Consider the following 12,907-nt stretch of genomic DNA (forward strand, 5'->3'; position numbering starts at 1 on the left):
ACATGCTGGAACCTGGGGATGATAGAAGTGTGATTACAGCCTCCCTATGCCATTCTACCACCACCACCCCATGGTGGTACACATCCATGCTATCATACAAACACACACACACACACACACTAATTCACAAACATTTAAATACTCATTCATTCCATTAATCACACATACTTGCTCAAACCCCCCCACCCCCTTACCTGAACAGCAGATCTCCCACTCGCAGACTTCTGCAGGGGCCCGGCTGTGCGAGCAACTTCTCTGGCCCCGCCCCAAGAGGAAGGAGGGGGGAGGTAGAGTTATGTGAGGACTGTGCTAGCTTCCTTTTCTCCTGCTGCTAATAGCAGAGACGCTGCTTGCGACCAAAGCCCGGTAAGCAGCATGGCCCCAGCAGAATGAGGTCTGATTAGAAGGCGACCTCGATTATAAGACGAGGGGTATTGTTCAGAGCATTTGCTCTGGAAAAAACCTCGTCTTATAATCGAGCAAATACGGTATCTTATGGGATTCATATTCAACTGTAGGTTAGAACAGAATGGCACAATCCTAAAACAAAACATGGCAACAAAGAAAAAATGAAATGACCCCTGTTCAAATACCCTTAGTTCTTTCAACTCTGTATTGCCCACTTTAGCATCAATGACAGCGTGCAGTCTTTTGTAATAGTTGGCCCCAAACAATTCTGGCAGTTGTGGCTGAAATCTTTCTGGTCTACCTGACCTTGGCTTGGTGTCAAGAGATCCCCGAATTTTCCACTTCTTTGTAAGTGATTGAACAGTACTGATTGGCATTTTCAAAGCTTTGGATATCTTTTTATATCCCTTTCCATCTTTAAAAAGTTCCATTACCTTGTTACACATTATGAGAGTTCTTTTCTGCTCCAAAAAGGCCAAATATTCAAGAGTATGTAAATTTTCTTCTTCTTGATATACTTATGGACTATGCTATTAACTGTTTCACAGCAACATGCATAGCGTTGGTATATTCTGCATCGCTGTTGCCTTATCCTGTTCCTCATTTGCTTCAATAAATCTGTTTCTAAAGCTACAGGCCTGCTACTGCAGTTGCTTTCCTCATTCTTGGTCTGATTGTTGAAGCAGCCAGTCGGTGGCAGGAAAGTATACCCATTGAAATCGGTTGCAAAGCTTGTTGTGCTTGGGGATCAGAACGGACTGCTATCTGCAGTGTATTCAGTGGGTCAAATATTCTGCAGAATCCTCCATGCGTTTGCAAAATACACAAAATTAAAAATGAAAGGAGCCATGCAGCTATCATGCATGAAAGTACTTATGAGACCTGAAGTTTCTCTTTAAATTGCATATTTTTTGTTTTTACTACAGCTTGTTTGTTTGTTATACTGCTGATCTTAAATTTATTAGTATTTCATGGTGGTGTTTAATTTTCTAATTCCCCTGAGATTTTGTTACTTAGTTTCCTTAGGGTGTGGGGGGGTGAATACATTTCCTTTTGTTTTTTTTTTGTTGCTTATTTCTTTTTGTTTTCTTCAATGCAGGTTGCAGCTCTTAAGCCATTTTTGAATGAAGGATATTTGAAGGAAATCGGTTACGGAGATGATATGGCTTCAGACATAGAGTTCAAGGATATTGACTACACCTCTGTTTTAAATAGTAAAAATGCAAAGCAAAAACTTACTGCAAATAAAGGTGTGCATAAGGTTTATGGGAGCCCTAACCCTCACCTACCTATGAGTGAAAAGCAGTGCATGGGATGTGGTGCATTAATGCATTGTGTGGATCCGTCTATACCTGGATATCTGCCAAGTGAAAAGTTTACTGCGGTTTTACAGCAATCTGAAGAGGAGGTCATATGCCAGCGTTGTTTTTTCCTTATCCATCATCAAAAGGCATTGAATGTTTCAGTGTCCAAAGAAGAGTACCGTAATATTGTGAGCAACATACGAGCAAAAAAGGGACTTGTGATATTCATGGTGGATATACTAGATCTCCCAAATTCAGTATTTCCGGAATTGCTTGATGATGTTGGTGAAAACAAAAAAATTTTGGTATTGGGAAATAAGATTGATTTGCTCCCTGGTGATTCTCCAGGGTACCTGAAGCGCATTAAAGGGCAACTGATGAACTATTGCACAAATGCAGGCATTAACAGAAATGGAAACATAACAGATGTGCGCTTGATTAGTGCTAAGACTGCCTATGGTGTTGAAGAGTTGGTATCCGCGCTTCAAAGTTCTTGGAAGTATAAAGGAGATGTGTATTTAGTGGGGGCAACAAACGCTGGGAAATCAACTCTCTTCAATACTTTGCTGCAGTCAGATTACAGCAAAGCGAAAGCATCAGAAATCATTAAAGAAGCAACAATCTCTCCATGGCCAGGTAATGCATTGTTGTAATTTGAAGTTAGTGATTTGCACCAAAACAGTTGCGTCTTTATATACACTATATGAACAAAAGAATTGGGACACATGACCATTACACCAACAGGGACTTTTATGACATTGCATTTTAAATTCTTGCAGATATAACAACTTCCACTCTTCTAGGAAGGCTTATGGAGTGTTTTGTGTGGAAAATTTTTACACATTTATCCAGTAGAGCATTTATGAAGTCAGGCACTGATGTTGGACCAGAAGGCCTGGCTTGCAATCTCTGTTCCAGTTCATCCCAAAGGTGTTCAATGGGGTTGAGGTCAGGGCTCTGTGTGGGCCAGTCAAGTTCTCTCAGGCCGTGTCCTTATGAACCTTGCCTTGTGCACTATGACACAGTTATGCCACAGCCACGAAGTTGGAAGCATAGGATTGTCCAAAATGTATTGGAATGCTGAAACATAATTATTTCCCCTCACTGGTAGCTAAGATGCCTAGCCCAGCCCCTGAAAAAACAGCCACATACCATTATCCCTCCTCCACCAAACTTTACAGTTGGCATCATGCAGGCAGGTAACGTTCTAGTGGCATCCGCCAAACTCAGACTGCCAGAGAAGCGTGATTCGTCATGCCACAGAAAATGTTTCCACTGCTCTAGAGTCCGGTGGCGGAGTGCTTTACACCACTTCATCCAATGCTTTGGTATTGTATTTGGTGATGTGAGGATTGCATGCAGCTGCTCGGTTTTTGTGCCAATATTAATGCCAGGTATTAATGGTGTCAGTTTTTAACACATCAGCTATGGAATCTTCAAGGTGTTGGTGACTTTTATGCATCATGTGCCTCAGCACTTGGTGACCCTGCCCTGTGACTTTACGTGGTCTTCTGCTAAGAGTTGCTGCTGTTCCTAAATGCTTCCACTCTCCAATAATACCACATTACAGTTGCCAGTGGAATATCTAGCAGGGATGAAATTTCACAAACTGACTTATTGCAAAGGTGGTATCCTATCACATAGGGCTGAAGCTAACGATTATTTTCATAATCGATTAGTTGGCCGATTTATTTTTTCGATCGGGTAAAAAAAAAACTATGCACATTTTTCGTTTTATTTAAAATAAAAACTTTATTTAAAATAAAGATTTGCCTTCTTATTTTACTGACATAATAATTAAAGCTATATTTTAACAAGAACCCCAAAAATACCAAAAAAAGCTTTACTAGTAAATATTCATGTAAACTATTTTTGCACAGTTATGCACATCTCACCCCCAGCTTGCCTCTCTGTCCCAGAAATGCCTTATACCCCCAATAAGCTACTCTGCTCCTATATATGCCTTATACCCTCCTATATGTCAGAGATGCTACTGTGCCCCCTTATACCTCTTATATGCCACTCTGTCCCCTGATATGCCTTATACCCCTCCTGATATGCCTTATAGCCCCCTATATGCCACTCTGTCCCCTAATATGCCTTATACCCCCCCTATATGCCACTGTGCCCCCCTGATATGTCTTATAGCCCCATATATGCCACTGATATGCCACTGTGCCCCCTTGATATGCCTTATAGCCCCCTATATGCCTTATACCCTTGATATGCCACCATGCCCCCTGATATGCATTTTACCCTTGATATGCCACCATGCCCCCTGATATGCCGATATAAGAAAAACTGACATTGCTAAAATAGGTATAAAAATATATGCTTTAATAAATATAGACAAAAAAATAAATACACAATACAATATAACTATATATAAATATATGGACAATATAAACAATAAATCAAATATTACAGACATCAAAAAATAAAAAACACAAATTAAAGAATGCACATAATTAATAGATCCCGAAAAAATTCTACCTGCCCCACCAGGGGTTAATATATCAACAGAAGAAACACGAGGCAAATGAGCATAAAAATAAAGATAATAGTCCAGGCTTACCTTACCCAGTGCTGCTTACTTGTCCTATTTTTCTTCTGTTGATATATTAACCCCTGTTGGCAACGAATTTCATTATCGATTATTATCTATTTTATCGATTAGTTGTTGCAGCCCTAAATAAGATTAATGTCAGATGTGAATTGTTGTTAAAGGACGAATACAACTCATGTTATATGCTAGGATGTTGTCCTTTGAAACTGTCAGTTTTTATAATTCATAAACAAGAGGTGTGTTAAGAGGACAATGGTAACTTCATTTAAAGATTTAACAGAGATAAACATTTAAAATTTGTCTCAGTGTTAAATAATGCACTGTTGAATAATAAATATGAACCGATAACAGTACTTTAATACTTTTTAATAAATGATCAAGTAAAACCAGTTGGTGGTGATGGACTCGTGTGTGTGGTCCCTAGCGTTCCTTAGGTAAATTAAATCTCCAGCCATTAAATGCACTTTAATGCATATGATAGCTGTGTTTTCCATTATAAAGTACTTTCATGTCCCCAACACCCCTCTAAAGAAGACTGCATATTAGACCATCCCTTTCAAGTGTAATCTTTATGGGAGAAAAATAAATTACCGTATTTGCTCGATTATAAGACGAGGTTTTTTCCAGAGCAAATGCTCTGAAAAATACCCCTCGTCTTATAATCGGGGTCGTCTTCTAATCAGACCCCAAAAAAATGCTGGCGCCATGCTGCTTACCGGTCGCGAGCAGCGTCTCTTCTGTTAGAAGCAGGGCAGGAAGCTTGCAGCGTCCTCACAGAACTCTATCTCCCCCCTCCCTCCTCTGAGGGCGGGGCCAGAGAAGTTGCTACAGCCGGTCCCCTGCAGAAGTCTGCGAGTGGGAGATCTGCAGTTCAGGTGAGGGGGTGGGGGAGGGTTTTTGAGTATGTGTGAAGTGTGTGTGATTAAGGGAATGAATGAGTATTTAAATGTTTGTGAATGAGTGTGAGTGTGTGTGTGATAGCATGGATGTGTAAGGGGGGTGGGGGTTGTAGCATGGCATATGGAGGCTGTAATCCCACTGCTATCATCCCCAGGTTCCAGCATGTACTGGCTGCCTTGGCTTGATAGGAGTGTGATTGCTGTTAGCAGTTTGATATATATATATATATCAAACTGCTAACAGCAATCACACTCCTATCAAGCCAAGGCAGCCAGTACATGCTGGGTTAAAAGGCATATCATGGGGCTGAGTGGCATATAGGGGGTTAAAATGCATTTCTGGACCTCCAGAAATGCATTTTAACCCCCTATATGCCACTCAGCCTCATGATATGCCTATATACCTCCAGAAATGCTTTATACCCCCCTATATGCCACTCAGCCCCATGATATGCCTTTTAACCCCCTATATGCCAGAGTGGCATACAGGGGTATAAGGCATATCATGGGGCAGAGTGGCAAATAGGGGGGTATAAAGCATTTCTGGGGGCAGAGTGGCATAACTGGGGGGGGCAGGTTGGCAAATAAAAGGAAATTTAAAAAATATATTTTTCTCAATCATAGCTTTTATTAAACATGAAAATAATTTACATGAATTAATATTTACTGGTAAAACTTTTTCCCTATAGGGTAGTCTTATATTCAGGCTTTTTGTTTTTTTCCTAAATTAATATTTTGATTTTGGGGGGTCGTCTTATAATCGGGGTCGTCTTATAATCGAGCAAATACGGTATATGTTTAATGATATGTTTAATGTACTGAAACTGTAATAGGTAACATTTAGGTTTAATTTTGCAATTCCCCATATGTAGAAGCTAGTTCTAACTAAAAATCAAAATATAACTCGACATCCATTTCTTTAAATACAGGTACCACGTTAAACTTACTTAAGTTTCCTATTATCAATCCAACTCCGTACAGAATGTTTAAGCGACAGGAGAGGCTAAAAAGGGATTCTGCTAAAGCAGAAGATGACCTGGATGAAGAGGAACTGAAGCATCTCAAGAGTCTTAAAAACAAAAGTTATATTGTGGGTATGTATAGGCCGATATGTCTTTTCTTTTTTGTTGTCTGTTAGAAAGGTTTGCAGTGTTTGACCAGACAGTACAATTAAACTCCAATGCCTTGTTAATGGTATCCAGACAAGGCTTTTACCCCTTAAGGACAATAGGGGTTATTTTTCAGTGTTGCTGTTTAGCTGTGATTTTCTTCTTTATCATTTCATGCTCCCACACATTATATATTGTATTTTTCAGGACAAACAGGGCTTTCTTTAGGTACCATTTTATCATATCTAATTTACTATAAAAAAAAAGATAAAATATGGGTATTTTTTGTTAAAACATTACTTTTTCTCACTTTTTAAACAAAAAACTTTTACTCATCTGCAAAAACTAATAAAAAACCTGCTAAAAAGATTCTACTATTTGTCCTGAGTTTAGAAATACCCAATGTTTTATGTTTTTTTGCTTTTTTTTTTGCACATTATGGGGCAATAAGTACAGGCAGCATTTTGCTATTTCAAAACCATTTTTTTTAAAAAAATCTGGTAATTCTTCCCCCCATGTGCCATTTCGGGGATCTTTTAAGCCGGCCAATGCAATTTACCCCATCAAATCGTATATTTTTAAAAACTAGACACCCCATGGTATTTGAAATGTTGGTATTTTAACCCATTCCACTTATTTTACCACCAGCCTTTGTGAAACTTTATGGTAGTAAATTTTTTTTGTATTTTTTTTCACACACGTGTCACGGACAGGGCTATCGGCCGAGCCGTGACGTGGGAGTATGGGCGTAACAAGGGTCAAACGCCAACCAGACTTCCGGCGCGTTTGGTCACTTTCCCCGCAGGGCACCAAGCAACCACCACCAACCCCAACCAGTCACCCCAAAACTCCCAGTGTAAAACACGCTGCCACCACCAAGAACTTTAAAACCGGGCGTCTTAGGTTACCCAAAAACAATTAGACTGCGATAACTACACAATCCCCAAACTGATATCTATATAGTTAACCGCTTAGTAACGTGACTTATATGTATACAAAAGGCTATCTCTAGGCTGAGTTCGATTAGAGAACAAAGACAGAACTGGTTAAAAATGTTTAATCTGAGCATAAAATGGGTCACAGTGCTGTTATACAAAAATGCATATAAAAAGAGACATAGACTAAAATAGTACAAGTACAAAACAGTATAAAATAAAAGGGATAAAACAGAGTATCATACCACACTTCCTTGGAACCTTGATGTTGTCTCTCTGATGGTAAAAACAGGCTCTCTCCATTACCAATTGCCCACCTTTTTATCCCCCCCCCAAGACCGCCCTTTTCCTGTTACCTGAGCAAGGGGATGGGAGTAGGGGGTTCAGAACTATGACCTTCTGAAGGCGGGGTTATATCTTCTCAACTTTGGTCTGGGATCAGAAAATATGTAATATGACGTCGGCCGAGCTTGGCATAATTATGACACCAGGATCATCATAATTCTCTGGTCCTAGTGATCATTTTCATACCAAACTCCACACCTGTATCAGTTGGCACAAGGACACATTCGCATAACACTTGCTATGGACATGCCTGCATGGCGTGTTTGGTCTCCCTGAAACCAGCACATCACAGGCATAAGGATGCAATGTATGATGGGGCCCAAAAGTTATGCACTCATCATATTTTGGACATTATGCATTTATTAATTTTACCATGTGTCCATTGATACCCTGTCTCCACACCCCAGGGAGATGTTGCCAGGATGTCTGGCCTTTCACTCTTCCACAGGAATCCCTTCCTGTCCCAGGTGACAATACCCAGCATGGGGTAATCAAGTCTTATTTTGGGTTCTGGCTCCAAAAGGAAAGGTGTGAACAAATGTTACTGGACCTAGCATCAGTCAAATCCCTTAACCCATTCAGTGCCAAGCTCCAGTTACTCATGCCGTGGCATGACAACACGTTCTTCAGGTATAAATTTACCGCTCCTGGTATATGTCCGTGTCAAACAACACCCCAATATGTGTTCAGTAACATCTCCTGAGTGCAGTGATACCCCCCATGCATGGGTTTGTTGGGTTATTTGGGAGGTAAAAGGCCGCCTTTGTGAGGTGTGTATTTTTTTGCCATTTAGACATCTGATCCTACTGCCTCCATGTCCCATATTTGGGACATCTTTGAACCCAGCCAATTCAATTTACCCCATCAAATCATGCATTTTTTAATACTAGACATCATATGGGCATTTGTAATGCCAATATTTTAACTCTTTCCACGCGGGAATTATTGTGAAGTTAAATTTCCTCCCCGGATCCACGGTCAGCCTCGCTTGTGAGGCATCCGTGGATGCTGCAAAGCTGCCGATCGCGGCAAAGCAGCTATTTAACGACAGCCCGTACATGTACGGGTATTGTCGTTATCACGTTACACAGCAACCCCGTACATGTACGTGGATTGTCGTTAAGGGGTTAAGTAGCAAGAGAGTGTAGGTTAGATGGTAGTTCAATTCCACTGATTCAGCTTCTTGGTAAATAATATAGCCATGTTAGGATTAGATGCACCACACAATCACACCACATAACTAACATGCATGCTTGATCTAACCCAATATACTGACACCCACACACTCAACATAATTTAATTACGCGGTTTAATTCATTTCATGCTGTTTTATACGCATTATTGTGACTTTTATGACTGTGATACTCACATCCAGCAAACATTCCGAGTTTCCGGTATAGAGGGACATTGGTAGGAAAAAGCGACACAGGAATTTTTAGCTCAGAAGAATTGGACAAACCAAACAGGGACACCTGGCAAGTATGCAGAACAAATATTTCTGATGTGGTGGATAGGCATTCTATTGGAAATATAGTTAATTATTGTGAGGTTTTCACCCTGCCTGCCTGGACTCGTCTATTTTATACATTGCCATGCCTACCTGCAGCCACTAGTGGCTACCCTTCCCTCTCAGGAAGGACAGGTGGACAGCTGAGCCATGTTAAGTTAGCCCTGCCTTTAAATACCTGCTCAGCACATCAGTTAACCCCTTTGGATGATTTTATTTTTCGTACTCTTTGTGACAATGGCTGTTTTAACATTTCTGCGGTGCTTGGGACAAGAAGGGCTTACTTTAGATGTCATTATTTTGACTTTTTGAAAGCACTAATTCTACCACCAGCCTTTGTCAAAGTTTGCAGTAGATCTCGGCAACATATCTTGAGTACAGTGATACCCCACATGCATGGGTTTGCCGGGTTGTTTGGGGGCTAAAAGTCCACATTTGGGACGTGTGCATTTTTCAAATTGGAAATTTGACATGTGGACATCCTTACCCCTGTGTTAATTGAGACATTGTTGAAGCCGGCCAATTCAATTTACCCCATCAAATCATATTTTTTTTTTAAAGTAGACACCCCATGGGCATTTAACATGCCAGTATTTTAACTCTTTCCATGCAAGAATTGTTTTAAGACTTGCTCATAAATATATATAATTTTATTATTTTAGTAATCACATTGCAAGTGGAGCCACAGTTCATAGGATGGTCCGGAGAGATCCTCTTCGAAACTTTTTCAATTTTTGATGCTGATCCCAGTGTTGCTGAATGCCTCGACATTGAGGCATTACAGCAACACTGTTTGGGTGCAGAAAGCAAACTGTTTAAATCCATGACGGTCCTGGCACGTCAATTGTCACTAAATGTTAGTGCATGGCGTAGTGCGTTCCAAGCCTCGGTTTCATTCAAGATTTGAATTTCTGGTGCCAATCCTCCGCTGTTGCGGATTACTGCCTGATTTCAGCCTTCTTTCTATTTATATATGAAGGTAGGTGATTTTATTTCTTTGTGTGTTGGCTTTTGGCTGGGTGCTCTTGCATTTTCAGATATGTCAGCCCCAGATAACTCTGAGCTGACCTGGCTTAAAGAGAAAATGCAGTCTACCTTCTCTGCCTTCCGTCAGACTGTTCCTGTTCCTGCCTATCATCACCTTTCAGCAATGCAAGACCCCGGTCTTCTGGAACGTCAGCCTTTGTTTTCTGACTCTGAATTTGACTATCCAGAGGTTGAGGAAGGTTCCTCGGAGGAAGGAGAGATCCGGGAGGAGAGCTCCTTTTTGTTTCCTGTGGAAGAAATTGAGACTTTAATTTCCTCTGTTAGGTCAGCCATGCATTTGGAGGAGTCTTCCACCCAGAAGAGTGACCGTTTCTTTGGTGCCAGCTTCTCCAAACAGTCCGCCTCTTTTCCGGTTCATCCTGCGTTATCTGACATTATCAAGCAGGAATGGCACCACCCGGAAAGGAGGGTTAACCTGTCCAGAAGGGTTAAGCGCATGTTTCCCTTTGATGAAGACTTTACTCAATTTTGTGAGTACCCCGCTGGTAGACACTGCTGTTATGAGTCTCCAGAAAGACTGCTTTACCGCTGGAGGATGGCTCTCATTTCTCTGACCAGATGGAAAAGAAAGCCGAGGCTGCAGTAAAGAAATCTTTTGAGGCTTCTGCTGCTGTCCTTAAACCAGGTATTGCGTCTGCCTCAGTTTCCAGAGCTATCAAGATTTGGCTCTCCCAGATCGAGGAGGATATTGTTGCTAAGACCCCCAGGGAGACTATTCTCAAGAATGTTGCTGCGGTGAGATTGGCTGTGGATTTTCTCTGTGATGCCTCCATTGAAAACATCAGAATGACAGCCAGAGCTTCGGCGCTTTCAATTGCAGCTAGAAGGGCCTTGTGGCTTAATATCCCTTTTAAAGGCAAGATTTTATTCGGGGAAGATCTGGAGTCCCTTTTGGAGAAAACCACAGGGGACAAGCATTGGATGCCTCAGCGAAAGCCTCCTTCTAAAAGACGGCAGTCCTTTCGGCCATTCTTCCCGGGACAATCTAGGGGCCATAGTTCTAGGTTCTACCCCTCGTCCAGAGAACAGAACCTCCGAGGCATATTCCCTCGAGGGAGGGGGAGATTTGACAGACTCGCCTTTCCCAAAGCGTTTCAAAACCCCAAGAACTCTGCATGACGCCTCTTCCATTCCGGTGGGAGGAAGGCTCCGTTTTTTCAGGGACAATTGGTTCTCGCTCACCCGAGACCCTTGGGTGAGAGCCATTATATCTCACGGCTATCGTCTTCAATTCAAGACCAGACCTCCAGACCGTTTTTTGATATCCCACCTTCCTCCAGACCATGCAAGACGGTCGGTCCTGTTATCCACCGTTCAGCAGTTGACAGATCTCAAAGTCCTGGTTCCTGTTCCTTGGCCAGAACTTGGCCAGGGGGTTTATTCTCCGGTTTTTCTGGTACCCAAGAGGCCCAGAGGTCTTCGTCTCATTATACACAAAAAGAGAGGTTGGAATGCAGCACTCAGCAGTGAAATGGTGCACGAGCCAGGGTACCACCAAGTCCCTCAATAATTCCAAAACAAAGAAGCATTATAGACTTGCGCTTTTTGAACAGTCACCTCCAGTTTGTCCAGTTCAAGATGGAAACCGTGAGATCCACCCTCGACACCTTATGCCTCAACAATTTCATGGCTTCATTGGATCTGAAGGATGCATATTTCCACGTCCCCATCCATCCATCGCATCAACGTTTCCTGAGAGTGGGGATTCCTCGAGGTTCGACTGTCCAGCATTTCCAGTTTCAAGCCCTTCCATTCGGATTGTCTGCGGCCCCAAGAGTCTTCACAAAGCTTTTGGCAGTCGTGGCAGCGCATTTCCGGTTTCAGGGAATTTCAGTCATTCCTTATCTGGACGATTGGCTTATACATGCCCGGAGACCATTCCCTCTCAACAACTAATGTTTCTGGGTCTTCACCTGGATTCCTGCACCGGGAAAGCTTTCCTTCCTCCTGCCAGGATCAAGGGGATTCGGCTCCTAGTACGCAGGGTTCGCTCTGCGCACCGAAGCTCCTTGAGGTTATGCATGTCCCTGTTGGGCAAGATGGTCTCCGCAAGGTATGCGGTGCCCTGGGCTCTGGCCCACATGAGAATTCTTCAAAGATTTGTCCTCAACCATCTAGAAGACAACCCTTGGGCTCTGGACAGGCTTGTCCGTCTTCCACCGCATGTCAGAGCCTCCCTCGCCTGGTGGCTCCAACAAAACATCCTTGCTGCAGGGAAAAGATGGTCTCTAGTCTCCAAGGTTCTTCTCACCACCGACGCCAGCATCAAGGGGTGGGTCTCCAGCTGCGAAGCTTCTTCCTTCCAACTGTCTGGAGTTGCTTGCAGTAGAAAGGGCTCTGCATCACTGGGAACATCTGCTCACCGGCAAGGACATTTTGCTTCGCTCCGACAATCAGGCTGTAGTAGCCTATGTCAACAGACAGGGGGGCACAAGAAGTCCTGGACTTCTCCGTATCTCACTCAGGATTTCCTTTTGGGCGGAGTCCCGTCTCATGACTCTGTCCGCTATCCACCTCAGAGGGACTCTGAACTCTCAAGCGGATTTCCTGAGCAGAACTCCTGTTCTGAGCGGCGAATGGGCTCTGCATCCGGCAGCCTTCGACCTCATCGTCCAACAGTGGGGCTTGCCTGAGATCGACCTGATGGCATCCAGAGACAATGCTCAGGTTCCAGTCTTCTTCTCTCTCAAGCCTCAGGATCATCCTTTGGCAATAGATGCCTTCGCCCAGGAGTGGAATTTCTGTCTCGCCTAAGTTTTTCCTCTGTTTGCTCTGATCTCCAGGGTC

At 42.6% G+C, this 12,907-nt stretch overlaps 1 protein-coding gene across 1 annotated transcript in view; it reads left to right on the forward strand.

The window, feature by feature from the left end:
* Positions 1-12,907, forward strand: part of NOA1 (nitric oxide associated 1) — a 66,760-nt gene that overhangs the window by 22,395 nt on the left and 31,458 nt on the right. Inside the window, exons 3-4 of the mRNA XM_053463712.1 lie at positions 1,508-2,348; positions 6,107-6,271. Of these exons, the coding sequence (XP_053319687.1) occupies positions 1,508-2,348; positions 6,107-6,271 (1,006 nt within the window). The remainder of the gene's footprint in view (positions 1-1,507; positions 2,349-6,106; positions 6,272-12,907) is intronic.

The sequence above is a fragment of the Spea bombifrons genome, chromosome 1 (genome assembly GCF_027358695.1).
Source record: "Spea bombifrons isolate aSpeBom1 chromosome 1, aSpeBom1.2.pri, whole genome shotgun sequence".
In the NCBI taxonomy this organism is placed as follows: Eukaryota; Metazoa; Chordata; class Amphibia; order Anura; family Pelobatidae; genus Spea; species Spea bombifrons.